Raw genomic sequence first — 16,761 nt, 5'->3', positions numbered from 1 at the left:
TTCACTCTTTGCATTGTACGTTATATAGACTTCGACAAACGTGCTCAGCTACTCATCCCTCCCTCCCCTCAAATCCTCTGCTACCACTCATCTTTCACCGTCTCCATAGTTTTGCCTTTTCCAGAATGTCATATAGTTGGGCTAATACAGTATGCAGCTCTTTCAGACTGGCTTCTTTCAGTCAGTAATATTTATTTAAGGCTCCTCCAAGTCTTTTTGTGGCTTGATGGCTCATTTCTTTCTATCACTGAATAATATTCCATCACAGGGAGATGCCACGGTTTGTTTATCTATTCATCTATTGAAGGACATCTTGGTTGCTTTCAAGTTTTATCGATTATGAATAAAGCTGCTGCAAATATTTGTGTGCAGGGTTTTGTGTGGACATAAATTTTGAAGCCATTTGGGTAAATACCAAGGAATGCAGTTGCTGAATAGTATGGTAAGAATATCCATGCTGCATACAAACATAAGAAAATATGTTTATTTTCGTAAAAAGCTGCCAAACTACCTTCCAAAGTAACTGTACCATTTTGCATTTCCATCAGCAGTGAATGAGAGTTCCTGTTGCTCCATATTCTTGCCAGCATTTGGTATTGCCAATGTTTTAGATTCTAGCCATTCTAGTAGGTGTGCAGTGGTATCTCATTATTGTTTTCATTTGAAATTATTTAGCGATATATGCATTTCCTAATTTTTAGTTCTTTTACTTATCTATTATATATTTTTCTATCTGTGATTTTGACTCAATTTTTTCATCATTCATTTATTCATTCATTTACCAACATATATGAAAGTGTCTATTATATGCCAGTAATACTTTTAAAAGTTAGACTATTTTTCTTTTTTTTACTCTTTTATTATTCTCTTTTCCATTTTTAGTTTGTCATATTCCATTTATTATTTATTTCACATAAACTATTAGTTCGTCCCTCTTCCTATTCTATTTATCTCCATGTAAACTGGCTATCTTTTACTTGTCTGGTGATAATTGTTTGATTTCTTCAACTTTCTCTTTCTCCTTTCAAAGCTTTTATCGTTATATATTCACAATGTATACAGCATAGAATCTGAAACATTGGTAGAAATGTAACTACTGGAAAAAAATCTGAAGTAAAGAAATCACTTACCTTGGTTGACGATAAATCTTAACTTCTGTATTGTCGCCAGATTGCCACTAACTCGATATATTCCATCCACATCTAGACCTGAAAACAAAAGGGCATGTTTTATATTCGCTCATATGAGAACTGAGATTGTAAAAGAAAAAAGTTAATAAACATGGGAAGGAAAAAGTAGTAAATCACCACTAAATATCTGTTCCTCACAGAGAAAACAAATTTCTATGTCCTAAACCAAGCAATCTTCAATATTTTAATCCCAGTAAACTAATCATGAAATTCAAAGACAGTTACATCTTCAACAAATTTGAGTCTGGTTGAACCACAGAAGAGCAGTAGGTAGCACAGGATTTCACAATATAATTGTGATTCATTTCCAAGGAAAAGACAGGAATTAAACTACAGGCGGGGACTGGGAAGAAGAACTTGCACGTGTATATGTATTACTGCCCCTTTTTGGAAATATAATGTAACTCAAGGCGTTTGTAAAGTCCTTCTTCTTTCCTTCCTTCCCTCCTTCTTTCCTTCCTTCCCTCCTTCTTTCCTTTCTTCATTCCTTCCTGTCTCTCTCCTTTCCTCCCTTCTTCTCCCTTCTCTTGTCACTCTCTCCCTTTCTTCCTTCCCTCACATTCTTATTCTATTCTATTCCATTCCATTCTCTTTTTCCAGTAATCACTATAGCATAACATGTATTGGTCTGATATTTGAAACTATAGAATGAAAATTCTATTCCAGATGTATAACCAGTGTGAAAATCTTTAGTGTATTACAAGCAATGGGGTGCTTCATTATGAAAGGAGAAATAAAAAGGAATCCTTGATAAAATGGTGAAATTAATTTCAGATTATTTTAAAATCGGTCATCTATAATTCAAAATAACTTATCCTGGCAGTAGATTTGGATAATCAACCACTTGTTTTCCACACATTTATTTACAGCATCTGGTTATTTCCATGACCAAGTTATCAAAAATATGAAAAAACAGGAAAAAAGAAAGAGAAACATTCATTCAATCACTATTATTGTATGTAAGAAATGTTGATAACATAATTTTAATGTCAGGAGTGTATATTTCTTGATGTCTCTAGGCCCTCAGAGATGCCTGGGTGAGATTACCAGCCAATGTCGAGGTCACTATCTCAGTGGTTTCTCTATGAAGGTGGTATAGCACCATGGTTAAACATTATAATTCTCATAAACATAAGTATTAAATAAATTGGTAGAATTTATTGTTATAGTGTAACAGAATAAAGGCTTTTTGAAGCTCTTTACCAACATGCAGTGAGCTCTATTGCTTTACCATTTCTGTTTTATATTTTATAGTAGGAACATTTCTGAAACTGTGCAAAATATTTAATTGGCAGGTTAGGGTAGAATAACATAACGTGGATATTTTGGCATAATTCAAAACAATCATTCATTATTTTTTAAGACTTTATTTTTTAGGGCTGTTTTAGGTTTACAGCAAAATTGACGGGACGGTACAGAGATTTCTCATATACTCCCTGCCACCACACGTACATAGCCTTCCCCATTATCAACATCATCACACCCCACCAGAGTGATACATTTGTTAAAACTGATGAACCTACATTGATACAGCATAATCACCCAAAGTCTATTGTTTACATTATGATTTGGTCTTGGTGTACATTCTATGGATTTTGACAAGTGCATAATGACTTGTATCCGTTATCGTAGTATCATACAGAGTATTTTCACTGCCCTAAAAATCCTCTGTGTCCCACCTATTCATCCTCACTATGATTTTTACTCTCCCATGTAATAATCATAGAGTAACTTGGGATAACATCTTTAAAATGGAATAGCTATTAGCGAATGTATTAATTGCTGTGAGTTTTGTAGTTCTAGAATAATCTAATAATAAATTACTGAGTCTCTGTCCTTTCCTGAGAACTATGAATATGTGAGGAATTGAGATAAGGTTGGACACCTATTAGTGTGTGGTGAAAGTGACTAAGACACATACATTTATAAAAATCAAATACATTCTTTCTTCCCGATGCACAAAATAGCTTCTTTAATCAAAGGGTACTCCAGTTTTTTTGTTTTTAAGTACAATGTACATTTGACAACTTAAATGTGACAATCATCTTAATTAAAAATGTTCTAATATTTGATTCCTAGTTTTGGTATTGGATCATGTTGGTCTTCAGTTTATGCACATATACTCAGAACTTTATAATTTATTAACTGTTTTCTACCTTGCTTTGTCATTAGATAGTATTTGGTACTTAGCTTTAACCTATAAAATTTTAAATAATGTGATAAATTTTAAAAATATTAAAAGTTATGTATTCAAGTAAGTGTGTTGCTTTCAAAGTTTTATCTCTTGGGTGTAGATTTAATGTTTCTGAACACGCAGCCAGTAAAGAAAATATTTTGGAATTCTTCCCTAAAATCACCTTTAGTGGCTCTATATTGTCTATAGAAAAATGTTTATCATGGCAAGTTTGGGGCCATTGGTGATAGTTTTGGATTTGAAAGTAACCAACGGTCATTCATAACCACAAATGGTGAACAATGTCATTTTGCTTGCCACCACAAACAAACAAACAAAATTTGACCAAATGAAAGGGATCCTGATGATTAGGCACATGTGTATGGTGATGGATTGTAATTAGTATTTGGGTGGTGAACACGATGCAATCTATGCAGAACTAGAAGAATAATGATGTACACCTGAAATTTATATACTGTTGTAAACCAATGTTACCACAGTAAAAAAAAAAAAAAAAAAAGCAAGTGATCCTGATTTTTTTCTGTGACTTACCAGTTATTCTGCAGGAATTTGAGAAACAGGATATTTTAGAAAATAGAAACATCAATGGAATATGTAGGTCTATATTCCTCAAATGAGAAATCTTAACATGCTTTTTAAAGAATCAGTCAAATTAGCCCTATTTAAAATAACGATTAAAGATGAAATGTCAATTAACATCTATTACAATAAAAAATGAGAAAATTTTACTATATATTTCTTTTTCAAACTAAGTTATGTTTTGCTAATTAGTTGGACCTTTACCAGAGGTCATTAGTAAATGAAATTATGGGGCTGGCCTGATGGTTGTAATGGTTAAGTTTGCACGCTCTGCTTCAGTGGCCTGGGGGTTTGTGGGTCTGGATCCCAGGCATGGACCTACACACCGCACATCAAGCCATGCTGTGGCGGCATCCCACATATAAAGTGGAGGAAGATTAGCACAGATGTTAGTTTAGGGACACTTTTCCTCAAGCAAAAAGAGTAATATTGGCAACAGATGTTAGTTCAGGGCTAATTTTCCTTACCAAAAACAAAAAGAAGTAAATGAAATTACTTAATTCCAACATATTTTTATTGCAAATAAGGACCTTATTTAAGCCTCACTTTAATATGCATATCTCTTTATACGATATATAAAATCAAGTGCATTTCTGTTTTGAAGCTAGGACTCTTCCTTTTCTAATATTATTTTATATGCTATTGAAGTGCATATGTTGTCTAGAGTTATAAACTGAATTTTAATTGTTGAAATTCCCCAGTATCCAAAACCTTTCCCTCTTATAGAAATGTAAAGTTACAGCATAAGAAGTGCCCCCTTGGTCTTTCATAAATTTCAGTAGAGTTTTTTTTTTTTTTTAAGTTCAGTAATCAAAAACATTTGAGAGAGCCGTATGGTTGGATATATTACGCATGAGCAATTGGAAAGCACTGTACTGTTTAAACAAAGCAGCCTCATCCTAAATTAATAACTCGATCTTCTTTTGGGATAAAAAGAGGGAAGGCTGGGGATGGAGACAGGAGGGTAACTCAGATCAGTGCCCCCACTGTGGTTGTAGAACTAAGTCACAGCAAAGAAACTGTTTTGTGGCTTAAGATAGAAACCAGAAAGTAAGAGGGAGTAGAGCAAAACATATTAGATGGAATTTGAATCTAACTTGACACAACTTCTAAACCCTTTAGATTCAGAGATATCAACACCGTCTATCTTCTGAAGGATAGCAATCTCTGACATCAGTAGCTCCTGCTTTGAATGGCTCGTGCTCCCCTGCTATCACACTTTTTAAATTACATAAATAGAGTGAAAATGACAAAGCACATATTAAAAAGGAGAATATTACATTTTGCAAAATAATCTGGAACATATCACTGAATTTTAGCAGTTATAAATTATATAGGTACAGTCTTGAACTTGATTAGCTTTTGCCTGAATGGCTCACAGAATGGCAAACCCAAAGTCCTGGGAATATTACCCAAATTACAATGAGTCACGTGCCATGCTCTTTTTGCTCCAAGAACTTTGAAAGTTATGCCAAACCAAACCAATGTAAATTGGTGGATTTGGACATCCTTTTCATGACCACATTATCCTTGCTGGATGGGAAACTACTTATTTTGGAAATATAATTAGACCTCTTATGATTTTTAAATGAGCAATGTCTTCAAGGTACCTATGTTGTGCTTTGGTGAAGTTTGGAGAAAAATCGCTTTGAGAGGTACTTCTTTCAAGAAAATACCATGACTGTGAATGCTGACAGGGATTTTGCCTTTTTTGCTAAAAATACTTTGGGAACACGATGAAACTAAGTCATTTTACTTTCTTTTTTTTTTTTTTTAATCATACCAGCGTTCAGGGCAGTGATGAAAAATTCTCTGAAGAAATCCACATTCACCAAAATGTTGTTTATTTGTTCATCATCAGCTGACCTTCTTAAGTTTCAAAATAGTGTTTACCGTTGACAGAAATCACTGGGTATTGCTGTAGGGGATTTTCAAAAGTTTTTCCCTCCCTTTTTTTCTGAAGAAGCTTAGGCTAGGATAGACACACAATTAGGAGTTATTAGACCAAATGGTGGTCTAAACCCAGCGGAAAGTATGCAGCTGTCATGAGTAATTCCCACCATAAATCTTAGACACTTTCCAAAAAGAAATCTAAGAGACCAGCGCTGTTTCCAGAGTTGACTGGCTTATCCGCCAAAATATGGGCAGTTTTTAACAATGCAGATGAGCCTGTTAAAAATAGTTGCTAACTGTGGATTAGGTAGCATTCTTGATAGCTCAAATGATGGACACACCACGAAGATGTGGCGCCTGAGCCTGGTTGAGAGGTGTGCCCAAAAAGCCTGCTTGTTTTTCTAGAACATAACAAAATGCATGTGAACCTCTGGGGTCTGAAATGTGGGCTGGGAACTTTGCACAGTCCCTCTCCTGAGATTTATGGCACTTCCTAATTCTTAGGAGGCCAGAGCCACCACAAGAAGAGTCATTCTCACAATACTTTGGTCTTCTGGCTTCTCCCTCTGGCAAGAAGCATTGAGCACAGGAACACCCAGACTGCCCCAGAAGATTGCTGCACATTTCTTTCTCGGTCCTTCTGAAAGTCCTGCTTATGTTCAGAGCTGAATATGAGGGGAGGTTTTGTGCTATTCTGAATGGCAGAAATTGCTTCCTCCTCTAAATCGAAGGGTTTCCAGCCTTCTTTTGCTAAATTATCTGTTCAAACACTTTAAATTCAATGACTGAGCATACAGTATATAATTTGAAACTCTTTCCAAATTTAATTTCTACTCTTTCTCAATGGCTGGTATTTATGTTGTATCTATTGCTGGCTTTATTTAATTATCACTAGTAATTTCTTGTGAGAAGTCCATCCTTCATGAATGATTATCTTAGGAAATAGTTGACACACTTCTGATTGCCAAACAAGAATGATTTTATTCTATATGATAACCTTATGACTTTATAATAACCATTTTAAATAGATTTTTTGACTATAAAGGCAAATATACTTTCATGGTAAAAACAAAAATTAACCACACAGAAGATTATACAATGAAAACGAAGTACCTACCCCATCCTACTGTCCAAAGACAGTCATTGTTAATAGATCTGTTTTAGTTCTTTTTGTTGTTACTCATTTTATGTTAATGCTTCATATTTCTGTTTATTAATTTATTAACTTTGAATGGTATTATTGACTACCTATCAGAAAAGATAAAGAGTTTAGTGCATTCATAGTTCCTACCACTTATCCATGTACCCTCTTTCTCTTTGTTATTATTAGTTACATTTGTCTATCTCTACTTCTTAATATAGCAAATTACTTCTGTTTTTTTTTTTAACTTTATTTATTTATTTTTTCCCCCAAAGCCCCAGTAGACAGTTGTATGTCATAGCTGCACATCCTTCTAGTTGCTGTATGTGGGCCGCGGCCTCAGCATGGCCGGAGAAACGGTACGTCTGTGCGCGCCCGGGATCCGAACCGGGGCCGCCAGCAGCAGAGCGCACGCACTTAACCCCTAAGCCACGGGGCCGGCCCCTACCTCTGTGTTTAAAAAAAGAAGAAACTTAGTGCATTTGCTCTTCCTTCCCCTTCACCTCTCCTTCATCATTTCCAATTTTATTCTTTATGTTATTATTGCTTATGTTCGCAAAGTTTAGATCATTTTATTTTACTTTATAAATATTTTTGACTTATTTATAGGTTGATATTAGTAAGTATTTAACAAAAAAAAGGAGTATGATTGAGTTCAACACTAAAATTTTGTTTCACAAAGGAGATGTCCCAAGTCAAGTTCTAGTGAATCCTCTTCTCCCTTTCTAGGTTTCTTAATCCTCAAGCACTGCCTAAAAGAAATTTCTGTGATGATGGAAATGTTCTATATATTAGCTGCTCAAACCAGTAGTCACTGGCCACAAATGATTGGCTACCAAGCACTTGAAATGTGGTTAATGCAACTGAGCAACTGAATTTTTATTTGATTTGATTTTAAATAACTTAACCACATGTGGCTTGTGACTACCATACTGGACAGTGCAGCTCTAGGTCAGAGTCAACCACTGCTCCTCTCTTGAATTCCACTGTTATTCTTTCTTGGATTTATTTTTAAGAGTTCTTTTTGCATAACAGTATGTGGTTGATAAATTTTCTTATTTTGTCGATCTCAATGATTACTTTTTTTGCTTCATAATTAATTGTTGATTTGAGTATTTATTTGAGTTTCATAATCTTTTACTTTTCTAATTTTGAAAAATGATATTGTATATATTCTAGCATCCCTGCTGTTAAGTTTGATGTCAAATTGATTCCTGATGCTTTGTAGGTAAACTGCTTTTTCCTTCAGGTTTTTTAAGGAATATTTTCTCTTAAACTTGTGGAAGTAAAATTTCTCTCAGACATATTTACATCTAGGCCCTTTCAATCAGAAAACATTTTCTTTTATTTTATGACGGAAAAACCAAATTAATTAGAATAAATAGCGGTCATAGGTATTTCTGCATTTGAACACACCTTTTTTTTTTTTTTTCCAACTGGCTTCAGTCTTAAACGGGCAAGCTGAGTGCAGGGTTCTTGTAGGATGAATGGGTACTGAGTAGACAGTAGGCTAGAGGTTCTTCAGTTGCCAAATTAAGGAAGATTTTATTTTGGATATGGAATATTTTAACTATTTTGCTCATTCTCCACTGCCTTCCTTCTCAGATGCCAGCATCCTCTCCTCTGTCCTTGTAGAACTTGTTCTCAGGCTCAAGGAGCTGCTGCAGGTGCTTTCTTGGTGCAGCGTAAATGGGGAGGATCCCAGCTCTCCCAGACGAGAAGATATTATTTTAGATTCGATATATAATGAATTACTTTATTTATTGCTCTCTTGCCAACTTATGTTCTTTTTATTTGTTAACTCCAAGTTTGGATATTCTCTAGGACACCCCTGGAAAGAACTGTGTCTAATTATGGTGTCTGGGAATGGTGTTTCTTCTGCTCTAATTTCCCCACTTGTTTGGTCCCATCTGCTTTCTGTCTTCCTGGAATTTCTATTTCTGGTCTGCTGATGGCACCTTTTTCGTTTTCAGCACAATTATGGTTCTTTTTTTCCCTCTTTTTCAACATAAAGTTTCTATTATTTCATTGGGATTTTGGGGGGAAGAAGAATCAGACACGTTTTCTCAGTCTGCCAACTTGAGTGGGAGGCCTGCACTGTTTTTCATAAAGATAGACTTCTAATGCTGAAAACAAAAGTTTCATTAGATTGTGAAGATACTGCTGTATAATAATTTTCTTTACTGACACACAGGATATAAATAAACTGGGATTAAATTATGAATATTTGAAATACTCATTAGGCACCTCCAATTCTAATGCCGGGACAATGTGTTAATATAGGGTCCAGGATCAGAATGTCCCTCATTTCCTTTTATTTTTCTCACTCCTGTGCTTCTCTGTGTTTAGGGAAGTTCCTATTGTCATTTCTGCTTTTCCCAGTGTTCCCTTTATTATTGGTATTGTTTTATTTTTCTTTACATTTGTTTCATGAGCCCTTTCTTTTCAGTTTTCCTCTCATTTTGATATTTTGTCCTACCTTCCTTTATCTCTGCTATAAATTCTTATTTCATTGAGACAATCGTTGCAACGAGTTCTTGTTTTTATTTTTAATATCAGTGAAATAACTATCTTCAATTTTCCTTCACTATTTTTGTTTGTTTATTTGATTTGGGTAACATTCCATTTTTGATTATTCATTTACGAATGAAATGAGTTTTTCATCTACCAGATATTTTATAGTAAATTCATATGGAAAAGAAGAATTTTGTCCTCTTAAAACATGGAAGAGATAAGTATTTGTTGTTAAATTTTTTTTTAAACATTAGATTGAAAAGAGGTCATTAGACAAGGGTGTTTTTTCTTCTGAAAAAACTGTTTAGAATCTGTGGTGTTAATAAATGAGCCATTATTTTATATTGTTTATATAGCCAGTGTTCTACATAGGGGCAAATTCCAGATTTAAATTAAATGTCCTAAAATTGAAAGAGCACAAAGTAATGGAAATAATGTATGGGAGTAAGGACAAAACGGTATCACAGAGAATCTTAGATCAGAGGACGGATGTTGGTTTTTCTTCTAGGACTTTTCTTAGAACACTTGGTTAGTTAAGATCAAATCCTTTCTCCTCCACCCTCATCTGTTTATGCTGTTATACTAGGAAATAAAAATTGTTAAGGGTCCTAGCCAAAAATAGTTATTTGTTTATGTATGTATGTATGTCATATTTGCTATTCGGCCCAGTCCTGACCTCCTAACCAGCAGTGTCCTGTTTGGCCACTCTGGAAGACAAACAAAATTGGGAGAAGAAAAGGACAAAATATCCAGAACGTTAAGTTCATTGCTGTTTGTGTTTCTTATCAGTTCTGTATTGTACCACTTATGAATTGAAAAGAGCTACGGCACTAGTATTTGGGGATTGTAATGGAGGGGTTGGATAGGGCTGGTTATCTTACTTTTAACTGTTATTACGTATTTTTGTATAAAATTACATTGTTGGAAAAAATTTTGGAAAATCACTTATTTCATTAGTTTTCTATCTCCCCAGTTCTTTTTAAGTAGGATATTGGACACTTAAATAAGTAGAGGAGAATCACAATGAATTATTTAAATGTAACCAGGAACACAAAAGCCATGTCTCCTCAATGTGTGCTGTCTTTCCTCACTATTGGAATTTTTCCCCTATATTTATACTTAGTTCTTGCCATAATATTTCACTAATTGTCTCATAGTTGGAGATGTTTATCCATATCATTAGAGTCCAGAAATGTAGATAGTAGTATATAAATAGTCCTGTGAAAACTTACCTCAACACTGAGGGCTAGATCCTAGTTTCCATTTGCTATGATTCTTTTTATGTGTTAGGCTTATTTTTGCATGTAACCTCCATACATTTAATTCAACTCATATTCCATTCAGACTTCCTACTGGGCCAATTGCCTTTAAAATCATGCCTTTTAACTTACGGATTACTAAATGATTGGCAAATAAGAAAAAAGACAAGAGGAAGAAAGTTCCACCATGGCTAGTGTGATATAGATGGAAGTCATTTTTATAGCCTGCTTAATACCTGAGTAACACGAAATTTATAGTCTAAGGATGGTATCCCATGTGTGGTTCCTCATTTCTCACACAATGATTTTTACACATCTGTCTAAACTCAGCTAAGAATTTGAGGCCTAACAGTATGAAGCCTATAGGATGGTAGACATAAATATGATTTATAGAGTTATGTCAATCTGAGAATCATTCTGGAAATATCTCAAAGAAAGATCTCAGAGAGACCTTCAATTTGCCTATGAAATTTCACTAGGAAACCTAGTATCCTTGACTTGATAAGACAAAAGAAAACCAACTGAAATGGTTTCCTCAAAGTGGGAAACAAAGCTCCTGGAAATAGTCTTCAATAAATTCTCTTACATCTTTCTTCCTTCCTTCCTTCCTTCGCTCCTTCCCTCCTTTCTTCCTTCCTTCCTTTCTCTCTTCTTTTTAAAATCTTAGTCTTGAAGACATTGGCCAATGATACTGATTATCATTGTGAGAGCTCTTGTCTTGAAGGAAAACTTCATGTGTCTGGAAGATATTGAAGTTGGAGGTTGTATTTGGTTCATCTCATATCATTCTCTGGGTTTCTTTCATGTTTGAGCTCCATTGTTATGTTATGCTGTGAGCATGCTGATGTAAATAAATCATTCTTTTGGTATTGTGACTTGCTCAGAGTGTTTCCTTAAAATAAATAGGAGTAACAAGAATAAACAGTCTAATTTGGTCAGCCATTATCATCTGGTAGTTTGCAAGCAAATATGCCAGCATAACCTGAGGTCCAGAGAGCAGAGGATGACCACAGCAGCAGGATGGACACAGCAGCTTTAATGAAAACACCTAGTTTCCTGAAGAGCCCATTCCTAAGGAAAGCTTGGAGCCTAGGGAGCAGTAATCCGTAGGCTATGCCTACGTACACTTTTTTCTTTGTAAAATTTTAGCAACAAACTCTTTTAAGTTAAAGACAGGCAATGGAAGGCTTACCAACACATATAAGAGGAAAACACTGGAAAATGGCTCTTTTTGTGATGAAGTCATAATAGTTACATAAAGTCTCGCCTTTGATCCCATCATACTTGAAATAGATATTGATTTATAATTCATATAGTTGCTCTCATTCTCTTCAATCCCTCCACCTCTAGTTTTTTAAACATCTAAACAAAGTGACCTCATTGTTTTCCATTCGACTTTTTTTTAAACATTGGCTGGGATGATTGAGATTCAGGAATGTGGGAAAATGGATTCCCAAACCACGTCCCTCCCCTTTCATTCTGAACTGTAATTTTTGGCTTGGCTTGAATCACAGTCATCGCATTTCAGCCTGAATCTCTCTGTAAAGTGATCTTTCTTAAACATTTCTCTCACTCATCAAGGGATCAGAAACAAAGCTGTTCTAGTCTTTCAGCAAAACACTTACAAGCAGCTTTTACAGAGAAGTTGCAAGAGCTAAATTTCCTCCGAAATTGTTTGAAAAGCGACCAGTTTCAGTGCCTCGTTGTCCTTCTTGTGAATCTTGTCATGTGTATGCCATGAGCTCCAGCAGCTATTTTAATCTGCTTTTGTTTGCAATCCATTTGGTGTCCACCCAAGGAAATGCAGGTGATTCTAATTAACTTACTGCTGAAGATGTAGGAAAAACTATCGCAATTGTGTTGTAGAGAATTATACACTTAAAACCTTTCTTCTATTATTCATAATGTATTATTAATGAAAATGACTATATGAATATATTTACCACCTAATTCATTGCTGTTCATTTTTTTAAATCAATGAGGCTTATGACACAGGAAAAAGCCACACACATACACAAATACACAGACACAATACAGACCCCAAGGATGCTTGCCAACTTTTATTTAACAAGAGTAGCAACTTAAAAATAACATTATTTTCACTTTGTGCAACATAGTTTAATATCTGAAATAACCCTGTTCCAATAAAAACCTATTGAAATACTCTCAGGCCTAACTCTGCCCTGAAGGTAAAAGTGATTAATTGAAAGATTTTGGCAGATCTCTGCTCACCACCAGGGCAGTTTAATTTAGAACACATTCAACCATTTCTCAGTGTCTCTGTGTTGGTGGAGCACAACTTTTGATCTTCTTTGGGGAGGTGCCTCTAATTCAGACCCTTTGGCTAGCCACTTCCTGGAGGGTTTGATGGCTTGCCTCTGCTAAGCGTTCAGGTGAGAGAGAGCTCTTTCTGGCTGCTGCTTCTAAAGTGGGGTAGGAGAGCCGAATTCCAGCCACAAAGTCAAAATATGCTACAAATCTGTTTGAGCATATCAACCATCAGCAAAGTCCTATTTAGATCACAGACAAGATGGTTCTTTTCTACTTCTTGATGCTCTCCCAAACTTCTGAGAAAGCTTGGTGTCATCAGACACTTTCCTAGTGAAAGAAGCAGCTCCTCACCATGACAGTGGATGAGGCTGAAAAGATTGAGCCTCTTTTTCTCAGGAAGCATAAATAAGATTATTGTTTTCTTTTTGAGAATACAGGACAGACTATCGTGTGGGTATTGTTAATACTTTTGCTAAACAGAAAGATGGGACTAGTGCTTAAACTTCTCTGTTCGGCAGATGGATCTCTGCTAAACTGTGATTAAATGGAAAGACAAAAAAAAATCCAATATATTATGGATGGAAAGATCTTCAATTAGTGAACTCCAACTCTCCATGCAATTTAACACATATTGATTAAGACTTAGTATGTTGCAAATGTGAGGGGGGGGATACAGCAAAGAACAAAGAGAAAGAGTCCAGATATTATGGAGCCACAGCACTAGTATTGTTCTGAGGAACTAACGGTGAAGCTTGCGTGCAAATTCATGAATTAGTGACAATGGCACCTGGAATTTCTAATGTTTTCGCATATGCAACACATCTGAGCAATACACTCAGGTTGGTATATATGCTCTGTAGGCAACTTTAGAATATATATTCAATTTCTCATTATATCCTGAAACTGTTAAGCAATATGTTATATATATACGTGTGTGTGTATATAAGTATATATATGCACTGCAATATTAACAGTGATTGTGTAAGATAGGATTATAAAAATGACTCTGGTTTTATTTATTATTTCATGTATTTCCCAACTGTTTTTATAATATGTGTATGTATGAATACTCATATATATATGTTTATCACTCTTGTGAATGAACACAATAATTTATTTTATTACCAAAATATTATGCCATAGATTACATTTCTTTGTTATGATATGGGTTTATGTTCCTATAGGGTCATTTGAAAAGGACTGCGAGGTTATCATAAATCTACCGAGTGTCGTTGAATGCTCTATTTTATATCTTTAAGATGAAAGATGCTTCAAAACCCATGATATCAGACTCCAAATCTTTTTTTTCTTTCTTTCTTTTATTTTTGTGAGGAAGATTAGCCCTGAACTAACATCCGATGTCAATCCTCCTCTTTTGGCTGAGGGCGATTGGCCCTGGGCTAACATCCGTGTCCATCTTCCTTTACTTTATATGGTATGCCACCACAGCATGGCTTGACAAGCCGTGTGTCTGTCCGCACCTGGGATCCGAACCTGTGAACCCCGGGCCACCAAAGCAGAGCATGCGAACTTAACCACTATGCCACTGGGCTGGCCCAGGACTCCAAATCTCTATGAGACACAGTAGAAATCTCAAAATTTAAGTATTTTACAAATTATTCCTTTATTGGACAAATAATACCCAGGTTTAGAATAGAGCTGAAAAGACATAATCATTTTCTCTAATGAGAAGCTCTAACTATTCCTGGACAATTTACACCATCGCCATACATGATTTTAGGACTTGTACAAAAAGAAATGCATAGATAAAAGCCCAGAGCTAGCACGGAGATTGGGTTTCTTAAGTTCTGTTATCACACTATAAGCAGAAAGTTGGGGAAAGCTTTCTTTCAGTGATGTAGGAGAGACCTGTCTTTTCAGCTTCACTCTTGACTACTTGAGGGCTGTTAACCATCTAGCAAAGAATTGGACACACTCTAGTTACTCAAAACATTACTTGTTAACTTAAAAAATAAGGCATTCCAATACCAATTGTTCCCTTATTTAAACTCATCTAGGACTAGTATAATACAAACCAGATTTCCTGCTTCTGGACAATTTTTCACATAGGTCTACATAAAAATCTCATTGAAATATTTGTGTACATGTATATACATATATATTTGTGTATGTAGGTATATATATATACATACACACACACACACATATTTAGCATCTATCGTTAGATATTTAGCATCTATCATTTCTTCTTGATCTCTTGTCATGGAAAAAGGTATATTAAACTAAGATGTGTTACTTATGTTAATGTTCATCAATACAATATTTTTTAGTGTCTACCCCACATGGGTGGTATTCTAAGTGGTAAGAAACCAAGTTACAAGTACATTTCATGTTTTCCATTGTAAGAAATTTAAATAAAGAGTGTTTTAATTTCCCCATTTCCCCCAAGGGCTAGCAGATTTTGAATTTTGAGAATAATATTAGAAAATCCATGATCAGGCACTATAGCTGACTCCTGAGTGCTATAGAAGATAGAAATGAAAGACTGTCATTTTGAAGACCGGGACTTGATGCCATCAGTCCCCAAGGTTAATCTTAATGTTAATTATAGAGGCTATATTTATGGTATTTTTTTCAGAAGTTTGGCATGATAATTTTGTCTTAAAATATTCCTTTTACACAGTTTTGCTTATGTGTAAAATTTTGCAATTAGAATTTTATTCCTTCATCTTTAAATCCCATGGAAGGATTTCACATCAAACCTCACAAATCATGTGCACTTTAGTGTGGATTAATCTTTTAGATCTTGTCCTGAGAGCAGATTTGAGCTGAAAAGAAGGCAAACACAACAAGACTTCGCTTGTGTAGGATGTGGGACAGGAAGAGATGGAGGACAAGAGGTCAAGTATAATACATAATGGGAGAGGAAGAAAAAGAGGAAGTGAGTGTACCATATTGGTTTCAAGCTAATCCAAAAGGGTAGTTACCATTATTCAAATGCTCACTCTTCCTGAATTTCCCGCTGTTTTCAGATACACCAAGATATAGGAAAATGGAGTGTTCTTACTGCATTAAAGGATTTGCGGGGGGAGAGGCACATTTTTCAGTTTGACTAAGCACAATTTTATTCTTAAACATGATTTATTCTTATCATTATCATGATTTTCCATCATAAGCACAGTGTCATGAATTATCTGTCTGTCTTCAGGGACAACTTATACAATGATTTTTCTTCTAGGTGAGTGTAACGCTCTAAACGGAGGTTCAAAGCTGAGCTCGTATAAATCCATAGAGGGCTTTGCTCTACAGATTGAAATGGTGTGAAGAGACACATTGTTCTTCCTTGGAATCATGAGATCTCTGAAAACCAGGCTTGTCTGCTCTCTGGGTAGGGTCTGTAGAAAATATAGTGTCAGAGACTTCCCCCACTGCATCCTTCTTCTGCAGCTGCATCGTGTGTGGGCTGCCTGTGTATAGACCACCGGCTCCATCAGCACCTTTCGTCCCTCAAGTGGCCTTAAGTCTCCCCTGGTAACTCCGCCTAAAGCTCCTCAGCCTCAGCCGGAGACACATAGCCTTGAAGGACAGCAGCCTCATGATGCGCTAGATTCCCAGTCAACTTTCACAAAACCTTAACAAAGACCAGTAGCCCCAGAAACAAACGCATTTCTATTAATTCATTGGCCAGAATATCAAAAGAAAATAACGACCTTATTTTGCCCAAATTTAGAGCGAAGTGTGCTACAAGCAAAACCCCTA

General features: G+C 35.5%; 1 protein-coding gene across 2 annotated transcripts in view; it reads right to left on the bottom strand.

Moving 5' to 3' along the window:
- Positions 1-16,761, bottom strand: part of ARHGAP15 (Rho GTPase activating protein 15) — a 588,967-nt gene that overhangs the window by 186,641 nt on the left and 385,565 nt on the right. For both annotated transcript variants that reach the window (XM_058548899.1, XM_058548898.1), the window contains one exon: positions 1,131-1,208. In XM_058548899.1, the coding sequence (XP_058404882.1) occupies positions 1,131-1,208 (78 nt within the window). The remainder of the gene's footprint in view (positions 1-1,130; positions 1,209-16,761) is intronic.

This window comes from Diceros bicornis, chromosome 10 (assembly GCF_020826845.1).
Source record: "Diceros bicornis minor isolate mBicDic1 chromosome 10, mDicBic1.mat.cur, whole genome shotgun sequence".
NCBI lineage: Eukaryota > Metazoa > Chordata > Mammalia > Perissodactyla > Rhinocerotidae > Diceros > Diceros bicornis.
Note: the sequence above shows the minus strand (reverse complement) of the source record. Positions and strands in the feature narration are given on the sequence as shown.